The 21,116-nt window shown below is 44.3% G+C and overlaps 2 protein-coding genes across 6 annotated transcripts in view; one reads left to right on the top strand and one right to left on the bottom strand.

Annotated features, from left to right (window-relative positions):
• Nucleotides 1-12,270: 12,270 nt before the first annotated feature.
• LOC143018704 (cathepsin F-like) lies at nt 12,271-15,773 on the top strand. Its single transcript, XM_076174290.1, has 2 exons — nt 12,271-12,360; nt 15,180-15,773. The coding sequence occupies exons 1-2, from the start codon at nt 12,271-12,273 to the stop codon at nt 15,726-15,728; spliced, it is 639 nt and encodes a 212-aa protein (XP_076030405.1). The 3' UTR covers nt 15,729-15,773.
• Nucleotides 15,774-17,597: 1,824 nt separating this feature from the next.
• Nucleotides 17,598-21,116, bottom strand: part of LOC143018598 (uncharacterized) — a 39,827-nt gene continuing 36,308 nt past the window's right edge. For 4 of the 5 annotated variants that reach the window (XM_076174100.1, XM_076174103.1, XM_076174102.1 and 1 more), the window contains one exon: nt 17,601-20,537. The gene's annotated coding sequence lies outside the window, so the exon portion shown is untranslated. Of the gene's footprint in view, nt 20,538-21,116 lie in introns of all 5 variants that reach the window. The other variant, XR_012965761.1, reaches the window with a different exon arrangement.

Raw genomic sequence — 21,116 nt, 5'->3', positions numbered from 1 at the left:
AATTGATGGCCGTAGAATTAGAGTTAAGATTGAAATACAGCAAATAAGCATATAAAGCTGTATGAAATCTGTATTCTAGAATGCTTAGTGTATGAAAACATGTATAACAAACTATACAACTGTCGCTCACTTACCTAATCGGGGTTATTTCCTGGTTCTCCTGATTCCTGTTTCTTCGCTAATTTCTCTTTCACTTTTCAATCTCCCAACGCATTTACTCGCTTCTCTCACTCTACAGTCTACCTTTACCTAAAACTACTAGCTCTCCTATTTCTAATTCTAACACATTTAAACTCGTACCTTCTCACTGTTCGCTCCACATACGCATTGACATACGCACTCAGCTCGCGCCCCATTCGCCCTCCTTTCTGCGCCGTGACATTTGATCCCGTGCCGGGGGTGACAATTGCACACCCCTATCTGTACCACATTTACCACATTCATACTACACCCCCCCTTGATCTCGAGATCAACTTATTCTTCGTCTTCTTCGTTTCCTCCACTTCCTACTTCGTAGTCCTGCAGCCATCTCGGAGGAAGTCTATTGCTCTACGGTCGTCGAGGCGTCGCTCCCCCATCCAATATCGCGTCGTGATTCTCTTCCTCATTTTCTCCGTCAATAACCACATGACGAAGATCCAGTATATGTCGCGGGACTCCCTCGACAGAGATGTTGTCCCGCGAATTTACCTCCGTTAAGATATCCCTCGTCCACTGTGACGTGTATTTAACATCCTTTGGCGTCACCCATACCTCCTCCTCCACCTGTACTGAGGCAGCGCCTTCTTCAGCATTGGATGTTAACACCGTCCCTACCCTGGGATGTCGCCAATCATATTTGAATAAGGCTCTCTGTGGAACTGAGTCTTCGTCTTGGCCTGACCTTGATGACATATTGTACCAGAGGACTGCCTCCATAAGCGGCATTAGTGGCCTCTCGGCGATGGACTTAATAGTGCGATGGTGTCGTTCTACTATTTCATTTCCGCTCGGCCGGTACGCAGCCCTAAAGAAACATTTCGAACTCCACTTATCCAGCATTTCTTTCAGTGCTCCCGACCGAAACGCGGTGCTATTATCCAACAAGACTTTATCCACAGGACCCCGTTCCAGAAATATCTCATTCATCACCCGTGCAAGGGGTCAAGTCAGGAACGTTCACGCCGTGGCCCTGTTAATCCGAAAGGAGACCAATCCTGACAACAACACGCACCAGCACAGTCAATTGAGTATCGTCTCAGCGGGTGGTAAAAGGATAAACTCTCGGCCCACTAAGTAAGATGAAGATTATCAGCCATAACATTGAAGGCTTCAGCCACAGCAAAGCACAGGTATTGGCAGACCTGCAACCAGATGTCCTCTGCCTGCAAGAAACACAGGGCGACCAACCAGCCCCATGTGGCAGGAATGCACCTGGCTATTGACATCCCAAGCCATACTTATGGAAGTGCAATCTTTGTCAAAGACAAGTCACTAGTAACGAACTCAGCAACATACCAGGCTGGTTCCCTAGAGATCCTTCAGATAGAAACAAAGCACTTAAGTATCATTTCTGTATACAAACCCCCAAATGAGCCATTTGCATGGCCACCCAACCTCGACCTCCAGGGTGGAATGCAACTAATCATTGGTGACTTTTACAGCCACAGCACCAACTGGGGATATGAAGACGATGATGCAAATGGAGAAGAAGTTGTGTCATGGGCTCTAAACAACAACCTAGAGCTACTTTATGAATCAAAGCAACCACCCACCTTTAACAGTGCTAGGTGGAAAAGGGGATACAACCCAGATCTTGCTTTTGTATCATGTGCAAGTTCTAACGTTGCCACACGATCAGTCCTACAACCTGTACCAAAGTCTCAACACAGACCAGTACAGGTGGAATTCCATCCAGTAGTAAGGCCTATAGAATCAAAATACCTCCCAAGGTTCAACCTGAGGAAAGCCAATTGGATACCATTTGCTGAATCAGTTGACCAACTAATAGATGCTATACCACCAGACCCAAACCAATATGACAAATTCGTCCAGCTAGTGTGGAAGGCAGCACAAAGAAACATACCTAGAGGCTGCAGACAGCAATACATCCCTGGTCTAACGGGAGATACCAAAAAGCTATACAAAGAGTATATCTCCCTGTACGAAGAAGACCCTTTTAGCCAAGAGACCATTGCATTAGGAGAAACAGTTATATCCCTAATGAGCCAAGAAAGACAGCAAAAATGGCACGGAACCGTTGAAAACACGGATATGACCCACAATAGTAAAAAAGCATGGACAACTATCCGCAAACTAAATACTGAAAATAGACCACCACAGAGATTGGCGGCGGTAACCCCCAATCAGGTTGCTCACCAACTAATTGTAAACGGCCGACCAAACAACAAAGAACGGCGGCAAAAGAAGAGACAGAAGGAGGAGACAGAGGCAGCTTTATCTAATGGAAATGACATCTTCCAGCCTTTCACCTTAGAAGAACTCATAGAAGAAATAAAACAACTTAAGTCCAACAAAGCTGCAGGCGTAGACGGAATACCAAATGAATTCATTAAAAACCTTGGACCTATTGCACATCAGTGGCTTCTGTCCTATTTTAACTCATGCCTGAGAATGCAGAAAATACCTAAAAAGTGGACAAGAACCAAAGTTGTGGCTCTCTTAAAACCAAATAAGGACCCTAATCACCCCAAAAGCTATAGACCCATATCACTACTGTGTACAACCTACAAACTATACGAGAGACTCATATTAAATAGAATATCCACTGCTGTCGATAGCCTTCTCACTCCTGACCAAGCTGGGTTCAGGCCAGGTCGCTCATGTTGTGGACAGGTCCTTAACCTAACTCAGTTCATAGAAGATGGGTTCGAACTGCGGCAAATTACTGGGACAGTGTTTGTAGACCTAACAGCAGCATACGACACTGTGAACCACAAAGGCCTGTTGCTGAAACTTGCCAACATGCTTCAGAACAAGACCATTGTTAATGTTATAAGAAGCCTTCTGGAAAACCGCAGATTCCATGTCGAAATAAATGGCATCAAAAGCAGATGGCGGACACAAAAGAACGGTGTACCTCAGGGATCAGTACTGGCACCTCTGCTCTTTAACATCTATACAAACGACCAACCCTCCTTCCCCAACGTCCGCAGATTCATCTACGCGGATGACTTATGCCTAGCCACACAGGCCACCACCTTCCAAGAGGTCGAGACACGACTATCAGCCAACCTTGAGCCCATGGGGCAGTACTATGATAAATGGTCTCTCAACCCAAACCCATCCAAAACCCAAGTGTGTGCATTCCACCTAGAAAATAGAGAAGCTAATCGAAAGCTTAAAGTCCAATGGTGTGGAAAGGAGCTAGAACACCACCAATATCCAGTATACCTAAGGGTAACCCTAGACAGGACCCTCTCGTTTGCCACCCACATCCAAAAACTCAGAGGGAAAGTAAGCTCCCGTAACTCCCTGCTCAAAAAACTAGCGGGAACAAAGTGGGGCGCAAATGCACACACATTCAGAACATCTGCTTTAGCACTGTGCTATGCACCAGCAGAATACTGCGCATCGGTGTGGAGTAGATCAGCCTACGCAAAGAAAATAGACCCAGTACTGAACGAAACCTGCAGAATCATCACAGGAACATTTCGCCCCACGCCCACCAACATCCTGTACAGAATCGCAGGCATAGCACCCCCAGATATTCGACGACGCGCTTTAGCAAAAGTCGAAAAGGGTAAACAAACCTCGTACACAAGGCACCCACTACACTCACATGTGCCTCCCCCAAGTAGACTCAAGTCGCGAAAGAGCTCTGCCACCGTGGAGGAGATACCACCTGGTATATTGCCCCACAATTACAGAATACAACAGTGGAAGGAATCTGACAGCACAACTCTCCCTAACAGTACAGTGCAAGGACCCAGTGAAGAGCTCTCAGATGGGGCACTGCTACCAAGACGCGAATGGTCCACACTAAATAGAGCAAGATCCAGAGTCGCCAGAACTGGTGACAATCTGGTTAAATGGGGCCTCAAAACCGACCCACCCTACGCTTTCAACCAATTTAGACTACAATGACCTGGTCAAAATTAACCAAAGAACACTTGAATGGCTGTCTGTCTGGCGTGATAAGCTATGATGATGACCCGTGCAATTTCCTCTCCCGTCTCCGTCTTCAGCTCCCGACAGACGGCGAAGCGTCCTAGGCCACAGTCAACCATCGAAAAGTACATGCCCCACCGATAGTGGGTTACGTCGACCGCCAACCTTCTCCAGTTCTCTTCTACGCTAAATTCCACCGCTGCGTACGGTCTAGGGGCGGCATCTATTGATTAACAATAGACACATGTTCTCACCGCCCGCCGGACTTTTTCCCTTTTTATATTCGGGTCAATTTTCTTTGCTAAGAACAATTACCTTTCAACACCTAGGTGATGCGTTCCATGCAACTCTTTCGCAAATAGGGACCCTGTAGCGCACACTTCAACCTTCTCCTCTTCCTGTTCTTCCGGCACTTTCAGCCAAATTTTCTTCACTCTGGTTAGCACATTCGCTCTGTTCACTCCCGGCGGCATTTGGGTTACGCTCACTTTCACACTGAACTCGTCTATTAACTACCTCAGGATCCCAGGGCGCCGTTTCACAATTTCCTCTGCTGCCCCTTTCGTGCGTATTCCCTTCCCAACCCTCAGCATTAAGTTCATCCATCCCACCACCGTGGCTGAGTCTGTCGTGATTTCGATCTCTCTTAGCCCCCATTTCAGCGCCAAAATGACTCCTTTTACAACCGCATCCAACTCCGATACATTAATGTGATGGTAGTCACCATTTTTTCACTGCCACGCCCCATCTTCGACTACCACACCTCCGATCTCTTAGACTAAGCCGGTTGCTATACTGCTAGCATCACACCATAATACACTTATGCTCTGCTGTGGTGCACTCCACTTTCCTCTTACTGGGTCATCGTGTCTCACCCGTCGTAGGACGTCATGTATCATCGTGAGCGTATCCTCATCAACCTTGTCTCCCCAATTCGTCAACCCTGACCGCCTCATAATATAACTGCACACTACACGAAACCAACCTGCGATCGGATAGTGACCAACCAATTTGCCACACAGCGAGAAGAGCTCTCGTCTACTCATCTCGTCTGTTACATTCGGGTTATCGTTGCCTCTCTTGAACAGCAGATTTCCGCTCCCGTCTCTCTCTAGTCGCAGTCCCAACATCGTTCCTCTTTCCTTCGATTTCGGCTCATTCGAGACCAATCCAAACCGACGCCACTACGTCCGACGCCGGTACAACAGTATCATCCATCAATATGTCATTGAGGCAGGAGTCCGTGCCCTTCTTCATCACTTCAGTCTTCTCCAGTACTGTCTTCAGGATCCTCGCCATTATCCTTGGAGCTGAGCACAGCCCGAATCCCAGTCTGGTCAAGCAATATGTTTTACCTTTATATTGTATTAGTTGGTATTTCCATAGCTTCTTCGCCACGTGAATTTGTAGGTAAGCCGCCCGTAGATCTACAATCGTGGACGCCCCCCTCATTTGGCGCCATTTGCGTAGGGTCTCGTTACATACGTCTACAAAATCATCGCCAGTAACTGGTTCAGCTCTCGGAAATCCAACACCGCCATCAGATGCAAGATTCCATCCTCCACCGGCTCCTCCCAGGGACTCAAAATTCCCTTATCAATCCACCCCTCTACTTTGATGTCAAAGCCATCCCTCACCCCCTCTCTGAGAGTCTGTTCGTAGCAGTCGACTTTGATCTTCAATAGAAGTGAGCCTTTTTCAGGTACCACTCTATTTCCCACTTCTGGTCATCATATTTCGCCAGGAAGTCTTTGTCCTCAATTGTACAAGGTGCTGCCTTCTCGTTAGGGTCTAACTTCGTGGTGACACCGCCCTTCATAGACCTCATTGTCATTCCCACGTCTACTTCCAGCCTCTGAGAGCTTCTCCCTTTCCGTTCCATTCCCGAGTCGCTTGTCGCTCCAATCCTCACTTGTCCGGCGACAAATGTGACTTCTCCAAGCTGTGTAATTGCATCCATTCCCAGCACCACTTCAATTCCCTCTATGGCCCTTCTAATAACAAACAATCTTAGTCGTATCGGAATGCCTTCCACCGTCATTTCGACTTCCTGGTCGCCCTCACACCTCGTCTCCCTTTCGTCAACTGTCATCAGGGTCATATTTCCCTGTCTGAATCCTTTAATTAGGTCGCCCATCACAATCGTGGTTGAACAACCGGAATATACTAGTGCTCTTGCACGTCTTTCTCTCAACAAGACATCTACAATCGGCATACAGTTGGATAGCGCCCTTACATTAATTGCGCGGCAGCTCGTATATCAGCGTATCTGAGGTGGGGCCCTCCATCCGCTGTGGTTACCCCTGGACTCCCGCGTTTTCCCTTTTCCATCGGCCGGTGTAATCTTGGCGGCGCACCCCCCTTGTTACCATGGTAGTCATTCTGTTTGTACCTCAATCCTTGGTGTCGTACAGAGTCTTGCGGTTTCTCGGTCATCATGGCAACTAAAGGCTAACCCTTCTGTGTTCTTATGAGAAGCCTAGCACGGATTATCAACACATCCATGCTCGCAGACACATCATTATTTACTTCTTGTAGCCCAGTTGACACGTGGTGAGGGAATCCATTCACAAACACTATTCTGACTAATTGTTCTAAGCCTTCGTCTTTAAATGTCGATAGAGCCTCTAATCTTCTAATTTCGTTGTCAAAGACGTCGACCCGTTCTTCAGCCCAGCGCATTCTTTGTAGCCGATTAAATTATTCAAACGCTTCCTCAGCTAACGCCTCCTTCAACCTCCCTTTCAACTTCTCTGCATCTGCTTGATCACTATTGTCATTTCTATGTAGATGTCCAAAGCGTTGCCTTCTAGGTTAAGGGTAATATTGTTCGCGACATCTTTGATACGGCTTAATGTTGCCACTAATTCTGCCTTTTGAACCACGCGGAGACGTCTCCATTCCCATCAAACGGTTTTAGTTATGTGGCTAATTTTGAACGGTTTCTTCATGCCAGTCGTCTTGGTCATGTCTAGATAGCTTGTTATAACGGAGCGACGTATCTGCGTTAGTTTCTGGTTCTTCTTCTTCGTTTAATACAACATTCGTCTCTAGTTTCTCTTTCACTCGCTTCGCCACCTAATCCTGCTTTAGCTAAGTTCTATCTATATTTTCCTACTATTGCGCCTCTATCACTTGCACCTTCCCCCATACACCTTATATACACACTGGCCACGCACACCAGCCAACGGCCCATTCGCCCTCATTCTAGACGGTGACCTTTGACCCCGTGCCGGGGTGCCAATTGTACACCCATACTCGTGCCACATTCACCACATTCAAACCACAAATTGATGAACGCCAAGCAATGAGAGGGAGACTTTATAGACCTTGCAAAGGCTGTAATACGGTTAACCGTACATTACTGCAAGATGTGCTTAATTTTTTATTGCATTATAATATTCCTAATTGTAGTCTCTACCCTCCATGAAGGCACAAATGCTGTATTTGTTGCTGAGGGGGGGGGGCATTTTATCTATTTGAAGTATATGTAAGGATAAAGCAAGACCGTGAATTTGTCCCTGTACTATTGAACCTTTTTACTGCAGCCGTAGCCAACTTGTCCTATGCCAACAACACTGAGGACGGAGTGTTCATAAACGTTAGACAAGACAAAAGTTTGTTCAATCTCTTCTACCTCAAAGCTAGGACAAAGATCACCACAAAACCCATCATCGAACTGCCCACACACACACGGACGAACGTATAAGAGCTTAGCATGAAGCTGAATATCAAGAAATGTTATCAGGCACAACTCTTGCCAAGGAAAATTCAAGGTTGTCTTAAAGAAAACTATTGAACAAAGCAGCAATTTAGGCCTTATTGGATATTTTAATTACAGTGAGGTTAACTGGAAGGAATGGGAATCAAGTGGCAAAGTAGATTCCTGGAGAAATGCCATGTTAAGCATAGCAACGGAGAACACAATGACCCAGTGGGTAAAGGTGACCCGCTTAGGAGATGACATTCCCACAAGATTAGATCTGCTATTATCCAAAGAACAAGACGTCATCAGCCCATTGAATTACCTTTGTCCCATAGGAAAAAGTGACCAAGTAACAATTTAATTTCAGATGGAGGATGAGGAAATAGAGCCAAGGAATGAATCATACAGGCATGGAAGATTCAATTTTAAGAAAGAAGATTACTTAGGGTTGAAAAAAAATCTTTGTAAAAGTAAATTGGGAGAACAATAACGAATACCACGAAAATAAGGAGGAAATGGAAAAAAATCTTTACATTTACGGCCTGGGAGTGAACAAACATGTGTCAAAGATTAGTGGAAGAAAGAAGCAGAAACAAGACAAAAGGTGTAAGATTAAAAAAAAAAAAAAAAAAAAAAAAAAACATGGTCTGGGGAAAATGAAGAAACAAAAAAAATTAAAGAAACTTATCAATAAATATGCAATGGCTATACAAGAATACGCAGGAAGAAAGCAATATTGAAAGAGGTGTAGTAGATAAATGCATAGATGAACCGGAGTTGTTTTACAGGCTTATAACTGGTAGATTGAGACACCGCGAGGTAATCACCAAGCTAACAGTGTGTTTATGGTTGGCTTTAATTTTACTATGGAAATGGCTTTAAGGAATGTGAGTCAGCAAGTCTTTTTCTCAGTCTATAATTTTTGTTTCTTCTTCTAGGCTCTGGCGGCCAAGGAAAGTTTTACATTTGGTGTTGTAATGGTTCTCAATGGCTCAGTTTTGTAGGTGGCAGCTTGACCGTCTCGAAAGTTTTGTTCTTGCCATCCCGATGTGTGAATTAGGCCCACAGTCCTTTTTGGTACAGTTGTGTTGGTTGATGACATGGTTTTCTTGTAGAAACGATAACAATTTAGAGGGGCGATTTCTCAATAACAACTGTGACGTTTTGCCTTTCTTGTAATATGTTATCTGGATCAGTGGACTTGATTTTTTTATGATGTCTTAAAGGACTTTTTGATCGATCTTGTATTCTCCCCAGCCCACTCTCAAACTCAAAAATGTCTCTCCCTTTCAACGTAGTTTCACTGAACGCTGACACATCTACCATACTTTTCACAATCATGGTGTGCCAATTATTCAGGTAGGTGACTTATTTTCTGTGTCCATCTGTACCACAACTACACACATTTAATAACGCGAAAACTTGGATTATAGTTGGAATTCTCCTCCCACACCTTCTTATAACTTGATTAGGATGAACATAGCCTACAGAGAGCAGAATCCAAAGTCTCATCACCCCGTCCCACTTCGCCTCATGATTTGCATGGGAATCAGAGTGGCAGAATTTGTTTTCCTACCACAGATGTATAGTCATAGGAAAAAAGGCATTTTCAAGGGAGCAGCACAAAGTAGGGACATTTGTAGTACAGAAGTAGCATCGTTTCTATTTGAGTAGATATTTCCGGTCTCACGAAACGTCGACCAAAGTCGACCAACGCCGACCAAAGCCGACCAAAACCACACAATGACGGTTTTTGCTCAAATGCATAATTTATATATAAAAAATAGCATATGGTTGCATTATTTGACCTATTTTCTTTAAAATGTGTGATTTCCATGTAAAATGATCAAAGCCGACCAAACCAAAACAATGACGGTTTTTGCTCAAATGCACAATTTTATACAAAAATTAGCATATGGTTGCATTATTTGACCTATTTTCTTTAAAATGTGTGATTTCCATGTAAAATGATCAAAGAGAAGTTACGTTTTTATCCTCTGCAAAATTACCAACCGCCAACCAAAGCCGACCAAACCCAAACAATGACGGCTTTTGCTCAAATGCATAATTCATATATAAAAAATAGCATATGGTTGCATCATTTGACCTATTTTCTTTACAATGTGTGATTTCCATGTAAAATGATCAAAGAGAAGTTACGTTTTTATCCTCTGCAAAATTACAAACCGCCGACCAAAGTCGACCCGGGTTCGGAAAAAAGACCCACCGGAAAAAAGCCCCCAAAAATACCTAGGAAAAAAGCCCCAAATTCTAGAAAAGCCCCAATTTAGGAAAACAAGCTAACAATTTAAAATAAAACTATGTGTTTATTGCTTAAACGATAAGTTTACTTGACACTATATGAAAATAATACAATATACTTAATATTAATAAAACAATCGGAAAGTACTTCAATTCAACACAAATAATACATGACAATAGAAAATCAATGGTATAATTGAGGCTAGCTCTGCAGTATAAAATATAAAAGTATTAAGTATAAAATAATACAAAGTCAGCACCAGTTTACATGATATCATATGAAAATACTACAATATACTTAATATTATGAATAGTAGATTTTTAGTATAGAAAAATACAAAGTCGGCACTAAGTTATGAAATAGTACATTTGAAAGTTAGCACTACTTTAAATAAATATAAATCGAATTAAAAGCGGATGCAGTGGGCACAGCCTTTAAGAAACATTCCAATGTCTTTTTGGCCTGCTTCGAAGTCTTTGCAGAGAGTGGAAAGCCTTTTCTGAAGGTCTTTTGTATGTCTCCTCTGGCGCTTTTGTGGTGGTTGGCCTCGGGTATTTTCCAATAGTGTTATTGCAACAAGGGCTTGGTCTTTTCGTAGAGCCTCGATCGCGATCCACACGGAAGGATGGTCGTGGCCGATCATCTGTGTGAAGGCTTGATTCCACGCCTCACAATGGTTGTTCGTACGATGCCCGCCAGACAAGGTTACTTCGTGTACGTTCCAAAGTACGGGTGGAAAAAGGGGTGGCGTTCGGCGCATACGAAGCGGCGGTAGCACATCACCTGGGCGTTTGGAAGGCATGTGGATACGACGATATCATCCAGACAACTGAGTTGCTCCGGAATAACAGTTCTTAAAAATTCCATCCCCTCCGAAACTCTGTCACATGGCAGAAAAGCCAAGACATCTAACATAGAACAAAATAATCTACTTTCTTCGTCTGTCTTGCAGTGTCCCAAGGCCTAATTCCTGTATCTTCCTCCAGGTGTTCTGTGTTAAGTAGAAAAAAACAACCGTGACACTGAAGGTGATCCCCGAATTCAGTCCGGATAGCATTTACAGTCGCGAGTTCGAAATCGGTTGTGATTGTTGTAGGATCAAGGTTGAATCCTAGTGTGGCACACTGTTCAACAATGGCTTGGAACAGTTCTTCATATATGCTCTGAGTTTTGCCAGAAAGAAAGGCATAGACACATGTTATCGCCGACTCGCCTAGAGGGCAACGAATTATATAGAGTTGATGAAAGAGTTTCGGAGCAGTCCGGAATGTGCCATCCATAAACCATTGAGTGGAACGAGCAAGATAACGCAATCCTTCTTCAGTTGCAAAGGTTACTGCTATCAGCACCACTATCATAGAACATGAGCTCCTGACCATCAAACATAGTCCATGAATCGTCCAGTTTTAAATCTTGCAGACAAGCAGAATCTTTCGGAAGGGTGTGGCGCTTATGGTTGCGAATATTTCTTTGTCGCGGCTCGTGCCGCTTAAATTGTTTTTATCGGCTTAAGAAACCTGCACAGCGAAGCTATAGTGATAATCCCATACCACACTCCTGGTCATATGGCCACTTCCCGAAGGTTGAGTGTGGTTTGGAATATTCCGCCAGAATCATCAGAAATTTAAAATTCCCAGCTCTGTGCAGGCATGCGCATTGACGACCCCACCTCTCCCTCCCTACCCTTCCCTTCTTAGCCGGCTCGCCCGAGTCCTCACTTCAATGAGAAATAAAGGCTTCGCCTGTGAGAGGAGGGAGGGACCCTAAATCTGTGCAGGTTTCTTAAGCCGATAAAAACAATTTAAGCGGCACGAGCCGCGACAAAGAAATACTATTGGCTGAAAGAAACCTGCACAGCGAAGCTATGCATGAGACGAGGACAGGTGGGAGGAGAGGTGAAGCCTGAATCAAACCGTTATTACGTGTGTCTTTTCTATGGGAGACTTATTAATTTTATCACTCAGTAGAGGGGAGAAAAGAAACGTCAAGTACCCACACCGAATAATGTGACATGCACAACATTGCACTGTTTACACAATGCGTAAATTATACGAAAATCGTATCCTGTTCAGCGGTTCCTGGGCCCCTCCCCACTCCTCGGTCGCCCTTTGCCCGGAGAAACGCCAGCGATACCACGAAGTCCCTGATGCTGTGGGCGTGTGGGGCATGGCCTGGGTTGGCTCTCTCCAAAATGCGGCAAAGCAGGTGCGCCCGGGACCTCGGGGTTAGGGGGATCCTAGATTTCGAGTTGTGGAAGAGACGATCCTCAGAGATCTCTTCCGTGTGCTCCACGCAGTCTTCGAACGCACGGACCGGGCGCAGCGGTTGTGGGCGTCCTCCCTCCAGGAAGGATTGTATTCTGAGAGGGCCAATCATGTCGCCCGCTCGGCCGTTCCTGGCCAGGAATGTTGGTGATGGAGAGAGGGTTAAGGCCGAGCTGTCCTCCTCCAGTTTGGAGAAGGACGGGTGGCGGGTGATTGCCGCCAGCTGTGAAGCCCTGTAGTCCGTAGTCAAGGAGAGCAGAAAGACGGCACGTTGAGGGAAGTGTTCTTCCTCTATAATGGCCCTTTCGAACGCCAGGTACTGCAGAACACGATGCAAGGACCGGGCCAGGACCGGTTGATATCTCAGCTCTCGAGGCGCTGATCCCCTTCATTAGGAGGGTTCGCGCCTTCTGTGGCACTCGGATGTTCATGCCAAAGCGTAACGGATCAGTGAGGGCTGTATAGTGAGCCGAGATCGTCGCCGGTGCCCTGTTGGTGGAGTCAGCCAGCCAAATCGGAAGTCCAGAACCGTGCTGGCGGAGATGGTCACCATCGCGTGTCTCCGAAGGCAGTTCCGGAATCTCCGTCAGCAGGACCCACACTGCCGCACTGAGGACGAAAGGTGAGCTCTGAGCATCTTGTCTGCTGCCTCTGTAGAGAAGAGTTGGCTGAGAGCTCCCCGTAGAAACTCCAAGTATCAAGTTGGAGTGACGCTTGGAGAGGTGTGGTAAGGCTGTTGGCTAGGCAGGCTGACCCCAGTAGAAGGGGAGAAGGGCACCATCTCATTAGCTCCCCGAACCACGGCTGGGTTGTCCAGTAGGGAGCTATCAGGAGGACCTGACCCTTGAAGGACCTGAGGGTCTGCATCACCTTCAGGAGGACCGGTGTCGCTGGAGGAGGAAAATGTATACGTACTTCCAGCTGTTCCAGTCCTCCGTGAAGGCGTCTGGGCCTCCTGTGCGTGTCCTTTGGATGTAGGTGAGGTAGAGGGGGAGCTGGGTCGTGTTTGGGGAGGCAAACAGGTCCACCTCTGGGGTGCCGTAGCGGAGGGAGAGCGACTCGAACACTCGTGGGCGTAGTTGCCACACCACGGAGGTCTCCTGAAACCTGGATAGAGCGTCCGCCCAGTCGTTCTCCTGGCTCGGATAATACTTCGCCGAGAGTGATATGGCCCTGCGTGATGCCTCGGCGAAGATGTCTTCCGACAGAGCAAGGAGTGGAACTGGTCGGGCCGTACCTTGCCTCTGCACGCACTGTACTGCCGTCACATTGTCTATGTCCAAGCGGATGCTCATGCAGGAGAATTCGGGGTGTCGCTCGAGTCATTCTTTCACCACTATCAGCTCCCGAAGGTTGATGTGTAGTGACCTTCTATCTTCCGACCATCCCCGGCAAGCTTGATGTCTCCAGCTCGACTGGAAGCCCCACCCCATGTCCGAGGCGTCCGCCGCTCCTGCCATTCGAGGTGGCGGCGGGGACTATGGGACCGACCGGGGTAGGGACCCCGACCGAAGCCAGGGACGCAACAAACCGTGGAGTGCTGAGGGTACCGGCCCGGGCAGGTCGCGCGGGAGGAGCGGTATGCTCCTGTCGACCTCCCGTACCAGCCGTCGGCGCCCTAAGCGGCTCAGTGGAAGGGCCGGGGTCGCGAAGTTGAGGCAACCCCCCCTCCCCACCACCACCACCACCACCGAGGGTGGGAGAACGTGTAAGAGAAGCACGCTCTCTTGGTGCAGTGGAGCACCCGAAGAGCTCATATAATTTGATCAAAGAGAAGTTACGTTTTTATCCTCTGCAAAATTACGAACAAGGACGATTTTTGCTCAAATGCATGATTTTATATAAAAAGTAGCATATTATTGCATTATTTGACCTATTTCCTTTAAAATGTGTGATTTCCATGTAATTTTATCTAAGAGAAGTTACGTTTTTATCCTCTGCAAAATTACCGAGCACAGCTACGATTCGTCCAGCCCGCCATCTATGGTGGTATTGAGTTTCTTACTGTTGTGTTATTATAGTGCATATAAACTGCATATAGTTGAATTGTTTCCACTCTTTTCTTTGAAATGTGTGGTTTTCATAAAATTTGACCTAATGTTTGCAAAATTACCGACTGGTGGTTACGGATTTACCGCTAGCCCGCCATCTATGTTCTGCGAGTGCAGATCATCACTGAGCATGGTTGATGGAGTTGGCCAAAAACATAATACTTTTAGAATTTCTTGTGAGGTTCGAACATGTGGGACATATTTGCATACTAACTTGAATAAAGGTGAAGTGAAAATTATGTTATTTTAAAAACTGTTGTTGTTTATTTCTTTATAATACAAAGATTACATGAATATTGCATACAATTAAATGCAAATATTTCATTAAATTTTATTTAAAATAAGCTATACAAAATGTATAGGCTATGAAATATGACATTGCGCACATTGTATTATTCAAAGTAGACCACTTGGAAAAAGAAACTAACGAAGCAGAGCGCTTTCGTAAATTACATTTTGAATGCAAAAAGTACATAGTTGAATAGAAATACATATCTTATATATATACATGAAAAAGGTACAAGGACAGTCGTATGTCAATTTATTATTTACTATTTACATGTTTGTTTATCATTCAACTATATCTATGCATTTATTTATTATTTACATTAATATAGTTTTTACTTATTCATTTATCATTATTGTCTTAACATCTGTAACTACTCCATGTTCTCTCCAGTCAAATGACTTTGGAGCTGGCTTGCTTGGGATTTTTGCCTTCTGAGTCCGAAGATTTGAATGTTTTAGTTCTGGACGAAAACCAAGCATCTTGTGGAACTCTTTAGCTGTCAAGTCAGCAGACTTTATATTCCCTCTCTGAGCAAGAATTGGTAGACTGTGATACACTTGATCAAGGATGCGATGGTGGTCTTCCTGATAATGCTTACCAATCTATTGAGAAGTTGGGAGGACTCGAGACAGAAGCAGCCTATCCTTATGATGGAGAGGATGAGCAGTGTCATCTTGATGAATCAAATATAAAGGTAAAAGTGAATGGCTCTGTTGACATTGACCAGGATGAAGAAAATATTGCCAAATGGTTGGCTGGAAATGGACCTGTCTCGATTGGAATCAATGCCAATGCTCTTCAGTTCTATATGGGTGGAGTCTCTCATCCCCTGAAGTTCCTCTGCAATCCCGAGGATTTGGATCACGGAATGTTTATTGTTGGCTATGGTGTACACACCACCAAGTACCTACACAGAAGACAACCATACTGGATTGTCAAGAACAGTTGGGGTCCTGATTGGGGTGAGGAGGGTTACTACCGCGTGTGCCGAGGTCATGGGACCTGTGGAGTCAACTGTATGGCAAGCAGTGCCATTGTACCCTAAAGGGTAATCACATGATGTCTGGGGTATTGCCTGCTTGTTATTGTGGCAAAGTAGCACGCAGTTGATACTTTAGGGTCTGTATGGGGCGCCCCTACGGACCAGAGCCACACATAATTTTGTCTATGATAGAGGAAAACTCTGTTCATAGAGAAATTATGACACTTTTATACTACGACTGTCCCTCCGTTATGCTGTCCCCCAACCCCTTGTTGCTGTCCTGTACCATTTCTCTGAGTATTCTTTTTCTGTATTGGGGGAATTCCCTGTGGTGGGGGAAAAGAATACTGCCACCAAGTATTTCCACTTGGATCGTAAGAGGCGAGAAGAAAGGGACGGGGATTGGGACTAGGCATCCTTCTCCTTGTAGCCCCACAGGGGACATTCCTAAACAAAAAAGAGAAGGCATACGAGGGTCTTTTAATGTGCGTGGATGTGGTACAGATGAGAGTAAAAGGGAAGAGATAGGTAGTATGTTTGTGAGAAGAAAGATGGATGTGTTGGCTTTGAGTGAAACTAAGTTGAAAGGGAAGGGTGAGTGTAAGTGGGAGGTTATCAGGAGTGAAGAGAGGGCGAGGGAGGGAAGAGGTGGCTATTCTAGTAAGTGAAGAGATAGGTAAACGGGTAGTGGAGTAGAAGGAGGTTTCCTCAAGGATAATGTGGATGAAGGTGAAACTGGGAAAGATGTGGGTCTTTGTAAGTGCATATGGGCCTGGCAGTGAGAAGAATGTAAAAGAAAGGGAGGCCTTTTGGATAGATTTAAATGAGTGCATAGAGGATTTAGGAAGAAATGTCAATGTAATAGTACTGGGAGACCTTAATGCTAGGGAAGGAAAGGATCCATTCGATGGAGTGGTTGGGAAATGTGAAGTTCCAGGAAAGAATCATAGTGGAGAGTTGATGGTGGAAATGTGTCTAGAAAGAAAGTTGATGATAGCAAATACAGTGTTTTGGAAGAAAGTCAAGCACAAGTACACATGGGAGAGGGTGGTGGAGAGAAGGGTGGTAGATAGAGCATTATTGGATTATGTAGTAGTAAATAGGATTATGATATGAAGAGTTAAGGATGTAAATGTGCTAAGGGGAGAGGCTGGGGGAATATCAGATCATTTTTTGGTAGAGGGTAAGTTGAGAGTGGAGGATAGATGGAGAAAGAGGAAAGGGACAAAAGGTAAGGAGGTTCTAAGAGTGAACTCTTTCAATGAAAAGGAAAAGGAGAAGGAGTACGGAAAGAAGCTGAAGGAGGAGTGGGAGGGAGTAAGGGATAGAGTAGAGCTGGGTGTGGAGGAGGAATGGGGATGGTTCAAGGAGGGAGTCATAAAGTGTGCAAGGATGGTGTGTGGAACAAGAAGGACAGGAGGAAATAGAAGAAAGGGTAGTGAATGGTGGGATGAGAAAACAAAGAAGGTTGTAGAAGAGAAGAAGCGAGCTTTCAGATTGGTTACAAAATAGGACGAGGGAGTCATATGAGAGGTACAAAGAAAAGAAAAGAGAAGTAAAGCAAAAGGTAAAGGTTGCAAAGAGGAGAGCAGATGTGAAATGGGATAAGAGTATGACAGAAAATTTTGAAAGTAATAAAAAGATGTTTTGGAAAGAAATTAAGAGAGGAAGAGGAGGCGAATCAAGTTGAGAAGAAAAGGTAAAAGGTGCAGATGGAGAGATGATAATGGAAGAGAAGGCAGTAAGGGGAAGATGGGCAGAATATTTTAGGGAGTTGCTAAATGTGAAGGAGGATAGGGAAGGAAAGATAGCTGCAGTGGGAAATGCAAAGAAAATGAGAGTGATGAATGAGGAGAATGGAGGAGAAATAAGGAAGGATGAGGTGAAGGCAGTTGTTAAGATGATGAAAGCAGGTAAGGCACCTGGTCTGGATGGATGCCATGCAGAATGTCTGAAAAAGGGAGGTACAGTGATGGTGGACTGGTTGGTGAGGTTATTTAACGTTTGCTGGAGAGAGGGTAGAGTGCCGCAGGACTGGAGGAGTGCTTGTATAGTTCCTCTTTACAAGGGAAAAGGGGACAAGTGTGAATGTAGTAGTTTCAGAGGGATTAGCTTGTTAAGTGTAGTTGGAAAGGCTTATGGGAGGATCTTGATTGAGAGGATTAGGAGAGGAACAGGAGTAATTGGTGAGGAACAGTGTGGATTTAGGACAGGTAGAGGTTGTGTAGATCACATCTTTGTGGTAAGACAGATATGTGAGAAAGCTATAGGAAAGGGGATGTTTTTTTGGGCTTTTATGGATCTGGAAAAGGCTTATGATAGGGTAGACAGAAAGGCACTGTGGGAGGTTATGCAGATATACGGGATAGGAGGAAAGCTTCTGGGAGCTGTCAAGAGTTTTTATGAGAGTAGTAGAGCTTGTGTCAGGATTGGAAATGGAGAGAGTGAGTGGTTCGAGGTAAAGGTGGGACTTCGTCAAGGATGCATTATGTCGCCCTGGCTGTTCAACTTATACATGGATGGGGTGGTGCGAGAGGTAAATGCAAGTGTAGTGGGCAAGGGATTGGAAATGGTTAAAGAAAATGGAGAAAAGTGGGAGGTGAGCCAGCTGTCGTTTGCGGACGACACTGCGCATGTGGCAGGATCGGAGGAGGGATTGAGGAAGTTGGTGGCAGAGTTTGGGAGAGTATGTGATTGAAGAAAGCTAAAGATAAATGTGGGTAAAAGTAAGGTGATGAGATGTACAAGGGGTGAAAGTGGCAGTAGACTGGAAGTGAGCATTAAGGGAGAGCGACTGGAGGAACTGGATAGTTTTAGATACTTGGGTGCAAATGTGGCAGGAAAAGGTGGAGTGAAGGTGGAGGTAGAATGTAGATTGAGGGAAGCGAGTAAATGCCTTGGTGGATTAAAAAGTGTAATGAGGAATAGACATTTGGGAATGGATGCTAAGAGGAGACTGTATGAAGGAGTGATTGTGCCAATAGCACTGTATGGGGTAGAAACATGGAACATAAGAGAAGAAGAGAGGAGTTTGAATGTATTTGAGATGAGGTGTCTGAGAAGTATGATGGGGGTTAGTAGGCTAGAGTGAGAAATGAGGAGGTGAGGAGGAGAACAGGGGTGGAAAAGGAGCTGGGAGATAGGGTTGATGAAAGAATATTAGGATGGTTTGGACACATGGAAAGAATGAGTGAAGAAAGACTAGTAAAAGAGGTATGGAAGGCAGATGTGGAGGGAGTGAACATGAGGGGACGTCCTAGGATGAGGTGGATGGATGGGGTGAGGGGGGCTTTGGGGAAGAGGGGAATGTCTGTTGAGGAAGGACGGGAGAGGACAGAAGACAGGGGTGAATGGAGAATGGTTGTATATGGATGATGTTGTGATTGCATGAGGTGGGGGTGAGGTAGTATGTGTGAGCAAAATTTGACGCAGCCCGAAGGGATTTCTCCCCGTCCTCTCCTTTTATGCAATGGGGGGACGGAGAGGGGGGGGTCACCGATTTAATGAAGCGGCCTTGCTGTGGATGTGCTCTGTCTTGCGACACTGCTTGTGACCCAGGGCAGTGGACAAGGTGCAGGGATGACCCGTCATCCAGGAGGTGCTCAGATAAGAGGGAGGGTAGAGGGGTGTGGAGTGTATTCAGGGATGGAATGGGTGGGAATGATTTTATGCCTTTTCCTTTTTGGCTACCTCCCTAGTAAGGGGGAAAAACCTTGGTATATGTATGTATCATTATTGTGATTTCTTTCGCATCCGACCTAGATATGGACCAAAAAGGTCTCTTGTCGGCATGCTCCACCTTTGTAATAAGAGTAGAGGGCATTTACCCCCTGGAAGGTGGTAAGTCAGGCCAGAAGGGTCAGTGCGTCCCACAAATGAGGGAGGGGTGACATTAGGTCATACTCGCGGGGTTACATTTTACCTGTTATTATTGGTCTTATTTCTTGACAGATAAAGTTATCAAGTTTATATAATAAGCCATTGTGTTAGTATTTTGTTCACTGGTGGTATGGATCAAGCTACACTCTATATTGAGTTTCTTACTATTATGTTATTAGAGTAATAGATTGCATGGGCATCCTCCCAATCAACAGGATGATTATTCAATTCAATATGCTTGAAGATTCCACTTGAGTTATTGCCATCCCTAGCATTTTTCTTATGTTGTTCAATTATAATGTTCAAGGGTTTGGCAGTTTGACCTATGCAAAATCTATTACACGTTTTGCAAGGAATTTGATAAATGTATCCTTTTTCAACTTCAATACTATTGTTGATGAGCATACCTTTACATTAAATCTTATAATGATTCTGTGGCGCTTAATAAATTTTCTTAAAATGGCAAAATGAAAACATTATAACTAAAGATGATTTTGGTTGAGTTAAAAATAATTTCCTTGCAAAATTGTAAGCAATGTTGAGGAATTGTTTAGGGTATTTTATTTTCAGCCCAATGTTAAAAACATTTCTGATTTTGTCATCAATAAATTCAGCAGAATGGTTACAAGAAGATAAAGTACAGGTATAAATGAAGTAGTGAGGAGTACATTATTTAATTTATTTCACAAAGAACTCGTACAAAAAGTATTTTTTTAAAAGTTGTAAATGTACACCGGGGCCAATGAATATGGGCAAGTCAACTAAGCTGTGTTCCTTCATGCCAACCAAGAATGGATTGGGATAACACACCAATAATATTCTGTTTATCATTATTTTGTTGTTGTTGTTTTTATTTTCGTTGTTGTTTCTGTTTACTGACGTCGACGTCATTATTGTCATCACTGTCGTTATTATTATTGTTCCCTTTTATGTTATCTTGATTGCCCTTTTTGGTATTGATGACGTTGTTGAAGGAACACTACACAAGTTGTTCTGAAATAAATAAAATAAATAAAATAAATAAATAAATCGTTAGTTCGTCCACATTTGGAATATGCTGTTTCCATATGGTCACCGAATCTCATTAAAGACATTGACAGACTGGAAAAAGTGCAATGGCGAGGCACAAAACTGATTCCAAATATCAAAAATAAATCATACGAAAATCGACTAAAACATATGAATCTGTTTTCCCTAAAAAGTGTAGACTCAGAGGTGACTTGATACAGGTTTTTAAAATTCTAAAGGGAATTGACATCAAAAGTGACAAAATTTTCACATTGAATGAGAATCAGACAAGAAACAATGGTCTCAAACTGTCCAGAAATAGATTCAATTTGGAAGTAGGTAGAAATAACTTTGCCAACCGTGTAGTTAATGAATGGAATAAACTTCCTGCACAGGTAGTGCAATGTAGTTCAGTTCAAAGCTTTAAGAATCATTTAGATAAACAGCTGAGCAAGATGCTGTAATGACTATAATTTATTTTATATTATTTGTTTTTGTTTTGTTATCATTTGTCTGTTTGATTTTCATTTATTATTAGTTATACAGTATGTCAATTTATCATTA

The sequence above is a fragment of the Oratosquilla oratoria genome, chromosome 35 (assembly GCF_046742065.1).
Source record: "Oratosquilla oratoria isolate Oo_2021 chromosome 35, ASM4674206v1, whole genome shotgun sequence".
NCBI lineage: Eukaryota > Metazoa > Arthropoda > Malacostraca > Stomatopoda > Squillidae > Oratosquilla > Oratosquilla oratoria.
This window is presented reverse-complemented; position numbering and strand designations above follow the sequence as displayed.